The 15,648-nt window shown below is 54.6% G+C and overlaps 1 protein-coding gene across 2 annotated transcripts in view; it reads right to left on the bottom strand.

Moving 5' to 3' along the window:
• Positions 1-15,149, bottom strand: part of epha7 (eph receptor A7) — a 78,035-nt gene extending 62,886 nt beyond the window's left edge. For both annotated transcript variants that reach the window (XM_030109824.1, XM_030109825.1), the window contains exons 1-3: positions 14,990-15,149; positions 13,786-13,850; positions 12,699-13,368 (exon numbers count right to left, since the gene is read on the bottom strand). In XM_030109824.1, the coding sequence (XP_029965684.1) occupies positions 12,699-13,368; positions 13,786-13,850; positions 14,990-15,083 (829 nt within the window). In that variant the 5' untranslated portion in view covers positions 15,084-15,149. The remainder of the gene's footprint in view (positions 1-12,698; positions 13,369-13,785; positions 13,851-14,989) is intronic.
• Between the last annotated feature and the right edge of the window lie 499 nt (positions 15,150-15,648).

The raw sequence follows: 15,648 nt of genomic DNA, 5'->3' as shown, positions 1-15,648 counted from the left end.
TTGTTTACGGCGAGCGCGGTGAGCGAGGGAGGCCGGGCATTTATCAGCCGGCGGGGAGATAAGCGCCGGCACATGGATCATCTCCCCGTTTCACCTTCGACCCCGCAGCTAAACAAGCCCGGACTCATCAGGAGCGGCGGTCAGGGCCGCCGTGCCCTCACCGCCGCTCGCCTTCCTCATCCTCAGCCAGCGTTTCATTCCTTTACAAATCACTCTCGCTGCTGGATGAAGAGGTTCTCAGCGTTCAAGTCTGCAAACGGAGACAAACACAACGCTGAATCAACAAACTTCCTCCCAGTTTGTAGCTTTTTACAAATATCTTGTTTTTTGCTGTCAAATCTATTTGTAATCTGAAGTAGGAGACATTTGTTTCTCGCAGTGATGTTCAGAATGCAGCCGCAGGATTTTAACATCGTTTGTCTTGAATCAGGAGTTAAAGTTAAACCATATTTACAGCATGTGCAGGGTGTGTATTTATCACTTTTTCAATAAATTACTAACTTTAATTTTATTTATTTCTGTAGTTTCGTAGTTTTCTCATTTACTCCAGCAGCCACCATAAACCCTCCAATAAGGAACTTAAACGGGTGGAAAGCTTCTTTATTGGAAGTTCTTTGCTGTGATTAGATGATGGCAGTGAACGCCTTCCCATCGTTCCACCCTCCATGTTTGAAAATGCTGATCCTGCCACTGCTCCGGATGTGTCATTTTAATATATTATAGCAAAAATCAATCAGAATTCAGTATTTTTATTCAAAATTTCCTCAAAACGTCTTTGTAATTTATAAATACTGCATGTGTATTTGCATGGTTCAGATAATCAATTAGAAATATTTATGTTTCGTAATTTGCATTTTCTTTCCACTGTAGACCTCTGAATGAGGGAGAATTAGTTTGAACATTGATTTTCGCCACATTAGCTCAAAAAGCAGAGAAGCTAATTGGCCACGCGGATCGGGTCGGAGGCTGTACGAACCGCAGGATGCGCGGCCTGCCTTCCCGCGGCGTCGCGGCAGCCCGTGTGAACCGCGGTTAAAGCGTGACGCTCGTCTTGGAGTGCCGTGGCTATTTTCTGCTGGAAGTGGGCTAATCCACGCCGACTGCAGAACACAGCGGAGCCGCCTGAAAAACAGCAATCTGGGCCACACCACTTCCTCTAAAGAGAAAAAAATGAGGAATGTGTGAGAAATCGATCCCTCTGTGAATAGCTCTGCATACAAACTAACAAATTACACCAGAAATACATTTTTCATGAGGCGCCGGGAAGCAAGCAATGATTTTCTGACTGGCGTTCCGTATTTCACTTCTCTATCCTGTTGATTTTTTCTTTTTTTCCCATCCAGTGCCACCACTTCTTGTGACAGGTCCAGGGTTTTTTTAACACTTCCAGATCCCGGTGGCGAGGCGGCCGAGGCGGGGTATCCCCGTTTCAGCGACATGAAAGCCCTGTCAGCTTCCATTTATCGGCCCGCCGCGAAGCCCGACCGCTGCTCGGTCTGTTTCCAGGAGGAAAGACGACGTGCCTCTATCTTCCATCTCTCTTTACCTTTTCGTGAGTCGGTAATTGAAAACAGAGGCACGAGGAGGCGGCGAGCGCTCGGCGCCGAGGGCAGAGCCAGAGTATTCAACAAGCGGCAGGCGGAGGACGGCGTGTTGGGGCGTAAACACCGCCCGCCCTGAACCCGCCGATACGCACTGCGGCGTCCGCTCCCTGGAACCCGGTCCGGGTCTGGCTGCTCTCGGCCCGCCGCAGCCGGCGATAAGACCAGCGCTCGCCTCTGGGTTCGTGAGAGGAGCTGGAACCCAACAGAGACTTGGACCGTCTCCCACGTGAGACGGAGACCCAGGGCATTCGGGAAGACGAGCTTCAGAAATTAAACACCTCTCTCAAGGATAATTCCAGTTTCTTAAAACTTTACTTACTCTTCTGGAGCTTTCGCGGGGTTCAGCTGCTTCTTTTTCCTCTTTAAATCAGTTTTACAACCAGATGTCAAACGTTTGTTGAAATACAGAGAAAGTTTTAAAACAAGGACAAACTGCAGCTCAGTGGTTCTGTAGGATCATTCGAACCTGCCCAAAACTCCAACGCTCATCCAACACAGAGAACCTAGAGAAAATAAAGTCTTGGACAAACAGAAGAGCCCAAACACAAAAGACACAAACAGTCCGACTGTCAAAGCGATTACAGGCTGAATCAGTGTTGCTGTATCACACCAGACCCAGAACAACGAAAGCCTCAATCATCCACTGAGTCAGAGCCAGCGTCAATAAGAAGAACTCCTCCGCTACTGGCTGACCACTCTGAGAGCATGAGAGCCAGTGACGGTGAAGACAAGCTGCTGGACGACAGGCTGAGACTCGCAGGAAGAAGGGGGAGGCTGGAGTTGTTGTGGCTCCACAAACTGCTGATCTGCTGAGTGAAGCCTCCAGAGGTGAAGGGAGGCCTTGGCCCAGTGTCAATATGTACGGCCTGCAGAAAAATCATGTACAACAGAACAACCGTTCAGGCTGCGTTCCGTCTGCAGAACGGAATCACCCAGTCCGTTGGAGGAGGTTTCCAGATCTCTGGCTGTCCCCCGCAAACAACATGAAACCCGTTTAACTCAATAGAAAGCAGCCCAACCCGCCATCTCGGTTGAAAATTCACGTTAAAACCATATTTGTATAATAAAAAAAACACGTCATAAACACATAATCATATCATCAACCCGTCCGGCGTGTTTAAAAAAGAAGCTCGATTTGGCGGAAACCTGCCCAATCTGGCAACACAGAGCCGCTCCGGTCAGAGAGCCGTTTTGTGCCATTTTGGTGTCGTTTGACTTTCCTGCAGTGACGAAGTACAAAACCGTTCATTCTTCTAATACGTATAATGACTACATCACGTTGTTTGTTCTGTATTCTACCAGAAGAAGTAAAAAAACAGAATAAGGCAAAAACACGACACAGATTTTATTTTGAAGTCACTTATTTTGGAACAAGTATCGTGTTTCCTTCCGGACCCCGACTTGCTTCTGTCTGGTTTGACGCCCTTTTGGTTCCACGGTGAGAACACGATTCAGTTATTTATGAGGAGGCTGATTTACAAATTCACACTTCCCAAAAGGGGTCCTGGCTCCGCCCCGGTCGGGGTGAACCCGCCCTCAGACAGCAGTGAGCACTGCTCGGAGCCTGGGTTTGGGAAACTTTCTATTAACACGGCCTCACATAGCAGAGCGATGCTGCTAACTGCTAACTGCTAACGGACGCCACGTCTCTGCAGTACTGCCAACCGTAGACGTTCCACGCCGTCCTCACACACACAGCTGGCTCGCTGCTGCTGCTGGCGGCGGCTCTTCCTGGCAGCAGATGCTAAAGAGCCACTCGGAGAGAGATGGGACGATAGTGAGTGAGAGCTTCTTTGTCGACTCTCCCTGCAGCAACACTGCCTTTCTTTTCCTGCATCCACAAAGCAATTACGGCGCCGGGGCCGGCCCGTTAGCCGCCGCCGATCACGCCGCCGCTGACACCTCACCGGCAGGCACAAACATGTTGGAACAAAAAACCCCTCTCAGCCATTAGCTTCGACAAGAGCAGCGAGAGCCCGACGTGTAATTGCATTTGTAAGGATGGAGTGTTTGTGGAGTGAGTGTTTGGAAACGGGCCCGTTCCTGTAAGCCGCTTCTTCTTCTGCGGCAGATAAAGAGCGGCCCGGCCTCGTGTTGACACGGGGCGGCTTCAAGACGCTCGGCGGCGGGAAGACGGCGGGCTTATTCACCAGGCGGAGGAATTAGCCCGTCCTCTGAGAAGAGGGCCGAGGTTCAGGAAACGAGGCTCGCATTCCGGGCTACGCTCGCAGCATCTGTAATTTCCTCCTTCCAGCGGTCAGGCGCTTTGATTCGGGCGACGTGCGCGGGGACGCGCTGCGGTCAGCACTTTTCCTCCTTTCTTTCTTTTTAATACTCGGAGAGTGGAGGAGCCTGAGAACAGAGCGCCCTGCGTCTCCATCACGCCGTCCCGGCAAAACAAAGCCTGCTTATCTGGCGCAGACACACAAAAACCCCTGTTTTTCCCATCGACTCGCTGTATTTCCTCTTCCCTTGAGCCGGGCTTCTTAGCATTCCTGAATTATGTCCAGTTTAGTTGCAGCTCTGACACGGCGGCTGACAGCCACAACAGGACGGACCATTCCGCGCCGCTCGCTGTGATAATCTATGCGTTTGCTGACAGACTGGATTCCAGAACTCGCCCTCTATATTCTGTGTTCAGAGCTGCCAGTTTATTGTTTCAGCTTCGTGCAGCTCACTCAGATAAACCGACTCGTCTCCCAGCTGGCTGCAGGAAAACGCTCCATCGAAGCTTCGGCAGACGAAGGCAACGCTCACCGGAATGTATTATTTGAGGTAGTGTTAATGAAAGCTAGTGTTGCACCATATATCACACATCCAAGCTATCCTCACTTCAACAGCTCAGTATGCACATCGCAAAAGATCGATCAGCTGGCGGAGCTTCATGTTCCGCAGAGGAGACCAGAAACATGGAGCTAAACAGCAGAGATCTTCTTTCCAGGAGGAAATTCTCTTTCTCAATTCCTGGATCGAAACCGCTGGCCTCCCAGTATGCAGCGCCATGTGCTGGTAATTCAGCACCAGCATCACTGTCTCACCAGCCACGACTCAAACACGTCTTTATTTGCACACTGGGTTCAACATCAACCTGTAATTTGACACCTGCACCGTCACTGTCAAAGCTGAACAAAGACGGCGACATTCCGGCGCAAAGCCAAACACACGTAATTTGACACCAGCTTCATCGTCCGACGTGCAGCATCAGGAAGTCGTCATTTGACTCCAGCATCATGAACTTGATCGACCTCAGAGTTCAGCATCACAACCCTCAAAAACACCGGTCCTCCTCCTCCTCCTCCTCCTCCTCCTCCTCCTCCTCCTCCTCCTCCTCCTCCTCCTCCTCCTCCTCCTCCTCCTCCTCCTCCTCCTCCTCCTCCTCCTCCTCCTCCTCCTCCTCCTCCTCCTCCTCCTCCTCCTCCTCCTCCTCCTCCTCCTCCTCCTCCTCCTCCTCCTCCTCCTCCTCCTCCTCCTCCTCCTCCTCCTCCTCCTCCTCCTCCTCCTCCTCCTCCTCCTCCTCCTCGGCCGGGCGTGGGAGGCGGCGGCGTGGACATAGAGCCCCATTACAATGATGGAGGAGGCCGGGGGAGGAGCGGACGCCGACAGGAGCGACAGGCATGGCCGCCGCTGACGGACGCCAGGCGGAGCGGGTCAGGCGATAAAGGAAGCAGATTATTTTCCTATTCCAAAAAAAGAACGGAAGAAAAAAACATGGCAGGTCGTAGGGAAATGTCTTTATAAATCTGAACTGAAAACACACACACACACACACACACACACACACACACACACACACACACACACACACACACACACACACACACACACACACACACACACACACACACACACACACACACACACACACACACACACCCGTTTTACATAAAAGCTAACGGACTCTCGCTGCTTCCTGCAGTTCAGCCATTCATTGTGTGCAGTGGTGCAGTGGGCAGAGCAGCTGCGATGGGAGAGTGACAGGTTCAAATCCCGCTGAGGGAGCAGGAGCCAGGTCGGAGGTCAGGGCAGAGCTGGTGGACCAGCAGAGACTCCCCACAGGAAAACACTCCATGGGACAGAAACACGTCCGACCGTCTCAGCGTCTTCAGCATCATTTCTAATTCACCACATCATTTTAATGACGGTGTTCCTATTATTTTAGCTTTTAAAATAAATAACAATACATTAGGATTCTGTCCATGAAAACACTTCTGTCTTCTATATTTGATCAAATCATCTGTTTTGATGACAGAAAATCATGAAAGATGCTGCAGACTGTTTAGCTTGTACTTGAATTACTCAGCTGGTTTGCATGTGGGTGAGCACAGCGGTCCTGGGTTTCACCGATTCTTCTTCAGTCCGACAGCAGGAGATGAAATAACTGTTTCTTTCAGGGTTTTAGTGGGAAAACCTGAAGCCAACCGACAGGAAACTGTCTTTTTGTATAAATGAGTGCATCGGGAACTGCAGTGTGAACAGGTCTGTTCCAGACTGCTGCTGCTGCAGAGCCCTTGAACCAGACCAGCCCGCCGCTGGTTCCCTTCCCTTGGCGGCGCCGCCGTCACGCCGCCTCCAGAGCTCCTGGGTGGAGCGGCTCGCCGGTCGATAGCTCACCGCCAGCTGATTTCTTATGCATTAATGTGGCCGGGGGCCCGGCTGATTAGACGTGACTTATGTTCTCTGCCCGGATAAACGGCGGCCGGCCGCGGACATTCATCAGCCGCTGTTTACCGCCGCCGTACGCACGCTGAACGATGGCCGCCGCGCCTTTATGGACCGAGGCCCGCGCTGTTCTCCTCCACAACGCACCAGGCACTACATCTACCGAGTAATTTCAGAGCGACGCAGACAGGCAGACCTGGAGGAAACACACACACACACACACACACACACGCAGCCGAGTGCATTCCTTCTGCTCGGAGAGCCAGAGGACAGCTCCATTGATCTCATGGCTGCAGGTGAGGTGTGAATTTGTGCAGCAGCAGAGGTTTTGAAGGAAGGTGTGAGTTATTTATGAGGCGCCGTGCCGCCGCCGCCGCCGTGCCGATGCACCGCCCGAACCGCCGGCGCTGCGTCGCGAACGCCGGGGATTCGCTCCAGCTTCGCTCCGACGGCTGCTTCTGTCTGGACGCCTCCGCCGGAACGATTACAGCTCTGCATTCCAAATTACTATTTCAAAAACATGAGAGAAGGATGGGTCTTGGTTGAAGCTAGCCAAAACAGCAGTCAGGACAGTGAAGCTGGTGTCAAATTACAGCGATACAGAGACTGGCTTCACACTGAGGAGAGCTCTCAGGTACTGTGAACTCTGGAGGACTGACCCCCCCCCCCCCCCACACACACACACACACACACACACACACACACACACACACACAGGCAGCCATTCATCCAGGTAGCAGCGCGGAGCGGGGGGATAAGGAGCTTTGCAGCAGATTAGCATTCCCTTGCACGGCGGTGGGGGGCACGGCGCTTTGCCCCCGGGCGGGGCAGACCCCCGGGAGCCGGTCCAGACCCCCGGCACGCCGCAGATCAAACACACACTGATTAGCTTATAGTCAAAGTGAAGCTGCGGCTCCTGCGGGGGGGGGACGCTCCACCACGGCAAACGGCGGAGACCTCATGACTGCCCCCGGTGGCCGGCGGGGTCTGCCGCACAGCAGCCGCCCACTCCTCACACTGCCAGGCTGAAAACTGAAAGATCTGAGGCCGCCTGAACGCATCGCGGCTGACAGACGAGCGCCAAACACCTGTTTTCTCTTTCGGCAGCAGCGCTGATTCACTGCTGGACAATGAAGGGCGTTTTAAGATTAAACCCATTACGCCGGTGGATTTACGGCCGTGAGGGAGCCCTGCCCCCCCACCCCGCCCCCCCACCCCTCCACTGACGGAGTGAGATTCCCAGTGACATGGAAAATGGCTGCACCTAATCGCCTTTTGTTTAGTTCATTTAACTCACAGGGAAACAGGAGGCGGGGCTTTAACCTGGGGGGGGGGGGCATCCGACCCCCCCTCAGTCAGAGCAGCATCAGCAATGAAAATGTCCCCAGTCAGCAGCTGAGCGTCATCTGTGAGCTGTGCCAACCACACACACACACACACACACACACACACACACACACACACACACACACACACACACACACACACACACACACACACACACACACACACACACACACACACACACACACACACACACACAAACACTAGCAGAGAGAAACAGTGTCCTGCCCCCACAGCACAAAGCCCCCGGACAGGCCTCAGATCATCGTGTGTGTGTGTGTGTGTGTGTGTGTGTGTGTGTGTGTGTGTGTGACAGGACTAACCGACCAACATTCCTCTGTTTCCATAAGAATGAACCAAACTATTGAACCGAGTTCTCCTGGGAGCAGAATGAACTCAGAAACACGTTCAGTTGAATTAGAAATAAAATCTCTTTCTTGTTTGACTAAATTAATTTTTGCTCTCTCAGAATGTGAAAATGTGCCAAACGTTGAGCCTGATAAAGAGAGAAGACGGAGGCGGCTTACTTTGTTAGAAAAGGTGGAAAAACAGAAAGAGGCAACATTTGGACAGCCTGACTGAGCCGAGCGCAGCCCTCCTGCTGGACGGTGGACCGGCTCTTCTGAGCATGACGAAAACTTTCAGTCTGGCTTGTCTTTTACATTTCCAGATTAAAATGGCCTCGTGTCTTCAACTCAACATTTTCACTATTTCACTATTATTCCCTTTTAAGAGAAAAACTGTTGAGCTGCAGTGGAACAAACATTTAGATGTATACCTCTGTATATGATTTAACTACAAGACACTGAATTATACTAGCTCTGGTATGTGTGTGTGTGTGTGTGTGTATTTTAAATTTCATATTATATATAATTTTATTTTTTATAGTGCGCACACAGACACACACACACACACACACACACACACACACACACATATAAATAAAACACATTAATAAAATTACTTGTGGACATGTAGAGAAGAGAGTTTTAAAGAACAGCTGCTGCTGCTGCTTAATATTTACTGTAGAAAAAAAACTTTCCTTTAATTTCACATAAAGAAATAATGACTCACTGCAAGAACTGTAAATCCTACCAAGCTCAAAATGTCTCATCTCACTTGACTGCAGATACATTTAAGATAGAGGGACTGGTTTTTAAATTTGAAATTCTTACATAAAGATCTGTTTTAGTAAAAAGCAGTTTCCTGCTGCAGGGGTCATTTCAGGAGTTCAGAGTCGTTTCCTTTAATTCAGCTGATATAGTGAATCTGGGTGAATCTTTGTTTGCAGGGCAGAGACGGCGAGCGGAGTGTATCCACAGGAGTCCGGGAGCAGAAGTCAGAAATATAGATGCTAAATGTTTGGCGGGTTCCAGAGAGGAGTTTCATGTCAGTTCTTCTTTGTGTTGTTCTGTTCGTAGCGATCCGTCTCTCCTGGTCTGGAGGCTCCTGATGAAGACCTGACAGATCCGAGGCCGGAGCCTCCCGGGGGCGGAGCCGGGGGTCCAACCGGGGGTCCAACCGGGGGTCCAACCGGGGGTCCAACCGGGGGTGGAGCCGCTGGCAGGTAACTCTCCCCTCCGCCTGTCTGATCACGTCCTGCTGAAGACATGCAGGACGGTCTGAAAGGCCTGTTAGAGAGGAGGGGCTGGGAGGGGGGGGGGCTTTGTCACGGCGGGGGAGGGGGGGTCGACTGATGATCAGGGGTCAACTGCCGCCATCATCCATCTTCCTGACAGCGGCCTGTCAGCCGGACGCTCACGTTACCAAACACAACAGGCCCTGTGCCGCCGCGCCGCTGCTCCACCGCGCCGCCGCCGCCGCCGCCGCGTGGAAATGAAGTTAATGTCCAGGGACCCCGCGCACTGCCGAACCCGGACCCCCGTCACCTTGGAAATAACGCCATGTGACACCGGGGGGGGGGGGGGGGGGGGGGCCATATGCTTTGTTTGCATGAGGAGGAGGAATGTTTGCTCCGGCGCTGCCCTGTCAGCCCATTCAGCTCAGCTCCCTACGGGGACCCGGGTCAGATTCCAGCGCCGGGACGCCGCCGCCGTCCTGCAGCACAGGGCAACACACAACGACGGTGTGGCCACGCTTTCTGATCGCCTCGCTTTTATTTTTTAATTGTTATAGATGCGGTAGAGCTCAGCTGTGAGCGATCCTGGTCCTGGTCCTGGTCCTGGTTCTGGTTCTGGTCCTGGTTCTGGTTCTGGTTCTGGTCCTGGTCCTGGTCCTGGTTCTGGTCCTGGTTCTGGTTCTGGTTCTGGTTCTGGTCCTGGTCCTGGTCCTGGTCCTGGTCCTGGTTCTGGTTCTGGTCCTGGTTCTGGTTCTGGTTCTGGTCCTGGTCCTGGTTCTGGTCCTGGTCCTGGGAGTCCAGTTCCTCCCTGATCCGTTCAGGACGGCGAGCCGGCTCGTCCTGCGGCGGCCTCCCGGGCTGCAGCGGAACGTCATCCCTCACCCGTTTGAGTTCATCCTGGGGGGTCTGGGCCGGTCCGGGTCTCCTGCCGGTTCCGCCACGCCGGGATTAGCATAACGGAGCGCCGGCGCCGCATTAAACCCACAGCTGATCGATCACGGGGGCGTCGGGCCGCGGCAGGACCCCCTGACTCTGCTTCCTGGCTCCATTTGAGCTGCTAAAGGGCCCGGGGCTGGGGATCTGGGCCGCCCGGCCCCCGGCCCCTCAGGGGGGCGCCGCCATCAATCAGTCTCCAACTAACTCCTGTCCGGGCGCCTGACAGTGGAGATGGATGGCGCCGGGCCGACAGGATGCTGTATTCTCTCATTAATTCCTCTTGTTAGCATGCGGGGATAGCGGCGAGATACGGCCGTGCGCTCTGGCCGGGAAGGGGGGGGGGGGGCCACTCTGGCCCCTCCGGCGAGGGTCAGTGGCTCGCCGTTTCCCAGACGCTGGTTACTTAGTGCCTCAATGATGCAACGTGTCAAACCCGGGCGGCGAGCGTTCCCGGGCCGAGCGCCACAAAGACGCCAGTGTCCGTCCACAAGGGCCCTCTTCTCCGCGCCGAACGCCCGGCGGCCCCGCCGCGGCCGGCCGGCGGCGCCGAGCCGAGCCGGACCGCTGGGGTGAACGGACTCTGTTTTCACAACGCACCGCTGTGGCAAAACGAAGCCCTCTGGCAAGGCAGCGGGGCGCTTCAACCGGCCTGTCCAACACCCAGAGCACGGGGGGGGGGGGGGCAGTTACTGCCACACAAAGAGTTAAAGACAGCGGGGGGGGAGGGGGGGGGGCAGCAGTGAAAGACAGGGTCTCTCTGCTGACGGTGATGAATGAGACGATCACAACAACTTGGGGGAAGAGGCTTTCTGCATTCACCGGGGGGAGGGGGGATGACTGACAGCTTCAACCCCGTGTTCTGCACCTGCACTCACCCCCCCCCCCCCCCCCCCCCCCCCCCCCCCCACCCCCACCCCCAGCTGAAGACCTGTAGCACTCGGACTGCGACAGGCCACACAGCCTGGAAGAGACGAAGCCACGCAGTGAGCCCTCCTACTGTAACCCCCCTCCACCCCCCAAACCCCCAAACCCCTCTCCACCCCCCCACACCCCCAGGCCACCAGACCACGGGTCCAGGTCTGGGTTCGGACCCTGATCCTGACCTTCCTGAGGCTCAGTGGATGCCAGGCGCTGCCATGAACGGCGAGTTCTGCTGTTTTTAAACGTCCAGATCGTCTCCACCGTCCTTCCCGTCAGAGCGCAGCGGCGGCGTCCGGCTGAGTCTGCATCCTCACACCGACTCCGGGTCTGAGGACGGAGTCTTCTGCTTTGTTTTTCACACAGATCATGCTGAGACAGACGGGTTTTCTGTGAAGTTAATGCAGGTAACCTCCGTCCTTGGTGCAGTTTGAAGCATCTCCGCAGTGTCTGAGTCGTCCGGGCGTCTGGTCCTCCGAGCAGCGTTCAGACTTTCTGCACTTCAGCCGGATTCAGCTGAACGTGCCGTGATGAAAACACAGCTACAGGACATACAGCCTGGCAGGACGAGGTTCTCCAGAAGAGCCCGGGAATGAGAGGAGGCGCCGGTCGGAGAGGAGCCGTCGATTCAGGAGCGGCTGTCGGTTCAAATCCAGCCTGACGCCTGAGAAGACGACCGACGTCCAGACCAAAGGAACGCCGTCACTGCTTTTATTCACGCTATTTATTTATTTTGTAGGCATTTGTTTTCTCTTGGCTGGAAAATTCACAATTATAAAATAATTGTAAAATTATGGAATTTAGAAAAGCTCTCGCCTGTGAAACTGAAAAAAAGAGGTTTTTTGAAATTATTTTAAATAAATTAAAAAAATAATAAACCAACATTGAGCATGTGAACGAGGTGAGGTTTTCTCATAAAGGTGCTGCATCAAGACACACACACACACACACACACACACACACAGCTATTTGTTTCAGTTGACACGTGAAGAGATTAATTAATGGCGACAGGCGGAGCGTCCTCCTGCTCCCAGCCTCGAAACTGAAGCGCTCACAGAGACCCTGTCAAGCCGCCGCCGCCGCCGCCGCCGCCGCCGCCGCCGCCGCCGCCGCCGCCGCCGCACTGCTCTCCCCGTGGAAATAAACTGCGGTCTTTCTCTCAACCTGTATGCATATTAAACCAGCAGCAGGACGGCGGCGATCGGCCGCTCACGCTGGAGGTGGCGCTCCAAATTACCCGGCCTGATATATTTCATTAACACCCGTCCTCAGAGGACCGAACGGACGGCACTGCAGCGCACGCAGGACGCATTGTCTTCAGCTAGAACAGGCCGGCCGCTCCGCCGGTAAGCTGCTTAGAAAAGAAGAAAAGAGGACGAGGAAGAGGAGGAGGAGGAGGAAGAGGAAGGGGCTCGGCTGATCAGGACGGACACCTGCGCCGTGCGACCTGAAGTCGCCCGTTTTAATCCAGCCTGATTTCTATCAGCGCAGTCAGGCGGCCGCTGAAAGTAATCCTGAGAGGGTTCCACCCCCGCCTGTTTGGCTGTTTTCTCTCCCTCAGGGTCAGAAACACTCCTCAGCGGAGGATTCCACCGGATCCCGGATCCAGCAGGAACCCAGAACTGACCGAACGGCGATAAGAGGAAGGCTGGACTCACGTTCACAGGCGTCTCCCTTCTGGTGGAATCCGGCCCTGCATATACATTTCCCAATGGGCACCAGCCACTCGCCCTCGGCGCTGCAGTGCATCTTGGGGGAGTTGTCGGCCTCCTCCTCGGCGTCGCTCACGCACACGCCCTCCACCTCCACCAGCGAGGAGAACTCGGAGCCGGTCACGGTGTCGGGGAAGGTGGCCAGGTTCTCGATGATGGACCAGCACTTCTTGTAGTACACCTTGACGGACACCAGGGCGATGCAGGCGCCCACGTCCTGGAAGGCCAGGTAGAAGCCGCGGCGCGCCAGCGGCCCGATGATGCGCACCTCCGTGTTGAGCTTCATCTTGCGCTCGCCCAGGTCGCCCTGCGTGAAGCTCTCGTCCGCCGCGATGGTGTCGATCTTCACGTACTGGTTCTCGCGCAGGCCGCGGCCCACCTCCGAGTCCGTCTCCTGGTAGTACAGGTTGAAGGTCTCCTTGCAGGTGCCCACCACGCCCGGCAGGCTGTTACAATCCCTCAGCGTGAACTTCAGCTCCACGAAAATCCTCTGGGCGTCGCCCTTCTCCACCCAGTTAGTCCGAAGCCAGTTGTTCTGATTGGGCTCCATCACCTGGCACACCTGGTAGGTGCGGATCGGCGTGTAGTTCTCGTCCAGGCCGCTGATCTCTTCCCACTGGAACAGCACCGCGCACACACACACACACAGAGACACGCACACACACACACACACACACACACACACACACACACACAGAGGAAGACATGGAGGTGATTTGCAATCAAACCTGAGCTGCTGGTGATTACACTGTAATGAAAATGACAAAGGTATGTGCAGACGGCAGATTAGCCCCTTTTTAATCGCACAAACACATCTTCGCAGAATGATTGCGCCGGGGTTTATCTGCTCGTGCTCCAGATAATTTATTTTAAAAGTTTCGCCTGCTTTTAATCAAGCCGGGCGAAGTTTTGGAGCGGCCAGCTCGAGGCCTCTCTGTGATCTGAATGTCAAGCGAGGCCGCCGCCGGCCAGGTTCGCTGTGGACACTCTTCCTGGAAACGCCAGAGGTTGGGACGACACGGTGCAGACTTACCCCATTGGGAGGATAGGAGATCCACTCCAGCTCGGTCTGCTGTGCCTTGGAGTCCAGCAGGATCACTGGGGACGGAAACCAACAGGCAGGTGGTTAAAGCCGGCTGCTACCGACGGCCGCACATCTGGATCTATAGCGCATACAGCCGTGACCTAATTTCTGTCAGGAGCAGCTGAAGGAGGCGCAGAAAGAGCAGGCAGAGGGAGACGGTGGCACACTGCAGCAGACAGGTCTCCAGCCTGAGCGCAACTTTGGAAAAAAAGGACCAGAGGCTCAGGATGACTCATTTAGCGCAAACGGACGGATGTCATTTAAAATGTGGATTTAAGAGAATAAAGTGTTTTTTGGAGAGGGAGTAGTGGCGCTGAGACGAATCCTCCGACGCACGGCGGAGGCTGGTTCTCTCAATGTGAAGCAGCGCCTGGTTTGTAATCTGATGCGCTGTTTTGAAGCAGCTCTGGGTTTTTATTTGGAAAAGGCGCAAAGCTTCGCCGCGGCCGCTTCTCTCCCGGAGCAGCGAAGTTATGATCGGGAGTGTATTTCCCCCAGACTGGCACGGCGTGGCACGGCGTGGCACGGGCAGGACAGCCGCCGGGACGTCCAGAGAAAATAACAATCCCGACCAGAACGCTGTGAAGGATGCGCGGGGTCGAGCGGAAGGCGCAGATAAACACGCTGCGCTCGCTGCTTTTACGCAGCGGTCATTCTCCCATCGATCCGTCCGATCAGTTAGAGTGTGATCCCAGGGATCTACTCTGATTCCTATACTTCAGCGAGGGCATCCGGGGGAGCGGATTCCAGCCCGGGTCCGCTGGACGTGCCTCCTCGGAGAGCGGCTGCGGACAGACCGCCGGAGCCGAGGCCACTTTGGAGAAGAAAAACCTCCGAAACTGCGAGCTGATCGACGGCGCGCGGACCTCCAGCGCGTCGGGGAGATCGATCCGTCCTCTTCATGTCGAGTTTGTCACGGCGGGCTGTTACCGTGATCCGAGCAGGCTGGTCGGGACCGAGTCCGCTCCGCTGCGTCCGGTAACGGCCGTGCGTAAAAGCGGGGAGCGGAGCGGAGCGGCGCGGAGCGCGGCCGTCCTCCCGGCAGCTGACACACACCTGTCCGGACCCGCGGCACCGCCGGGCGGCTGGAACCGAGGCTCGAGAGCGGGAGCAGGCGGGATCCGGAGCGCAGGTCCAAACTTTAACAACTCACCTTCCTTGGCGTTCTGCGCGTCCCCGCCGCCGACGCGGCAGCTGCAATACAGGCAGAGAGTAATCCACAGCCCGGGGGAGGCCCTGGAGAGCATGGTGCCGCCGCGGAGAGACTGCCTGGACCGGAACTCGCTGTGCCAGCCGCTCTCCTGCTGCCCATGGACGACGCTGAACCGGCTCTCCGCTCCGCCGCCGAGCCCCGCTCTCTAATAGCGTCTGCGGGAGCGGGGCGGGGCCTGAGCCCGCACGCCCGTCACTCAGCCTGACGGGCGGGGCGGCGGGCCACTCAGGGGACAGAACGTCATCACGTCGGCCAAATAAAGAGCCAATCAGCAGAGGGAGAGGTGTTTTATTATCGTTCCTCTGGTGAGGAGCTGTTGTCACAAATTGGTCCAGATCATTTAGGAGAAGGTTTCATAAAAAAAAAAAAAAGGAAAAAAAAAAAAAAGGAAACTGGCAGGTTCAGAAATATTGATAAATAAATACATGAAATTAGAGATTATTCTAGAAGAAAAAGGGAGAGGACCAGAACCTTCCAAAAACCTGGTTTTAAAAATAGTCCAGTTTTTCCTCTTTGATCTGGCTGTCGGAAAATAAATAAATAAATAAATAAATAAATAAATAAATAAATACCTGGATTCAGACTTTAATCTGAACATC

The sequence above is a fragment of the Salarias fasciatus genome, chromosome 15, assembly GCF_902148845.1.
Source record: "Salarias fasciatus chromosome 15, fSalaFa1.1, whole genome shotgun sequence".
Classification (NCBI taxonomy): domain Eukaryota; kingdom Metazoa; phylum Chordata; class Actinopteri; order Blenniiformes; family Blenniidae; genus Salarias; species Salarias fasciatus.
The sequence above is the reverse complement of the archived record's forward strand: the minus strand, read 5'-3'. Positions and strand labels throughout refer to the sequence as shown.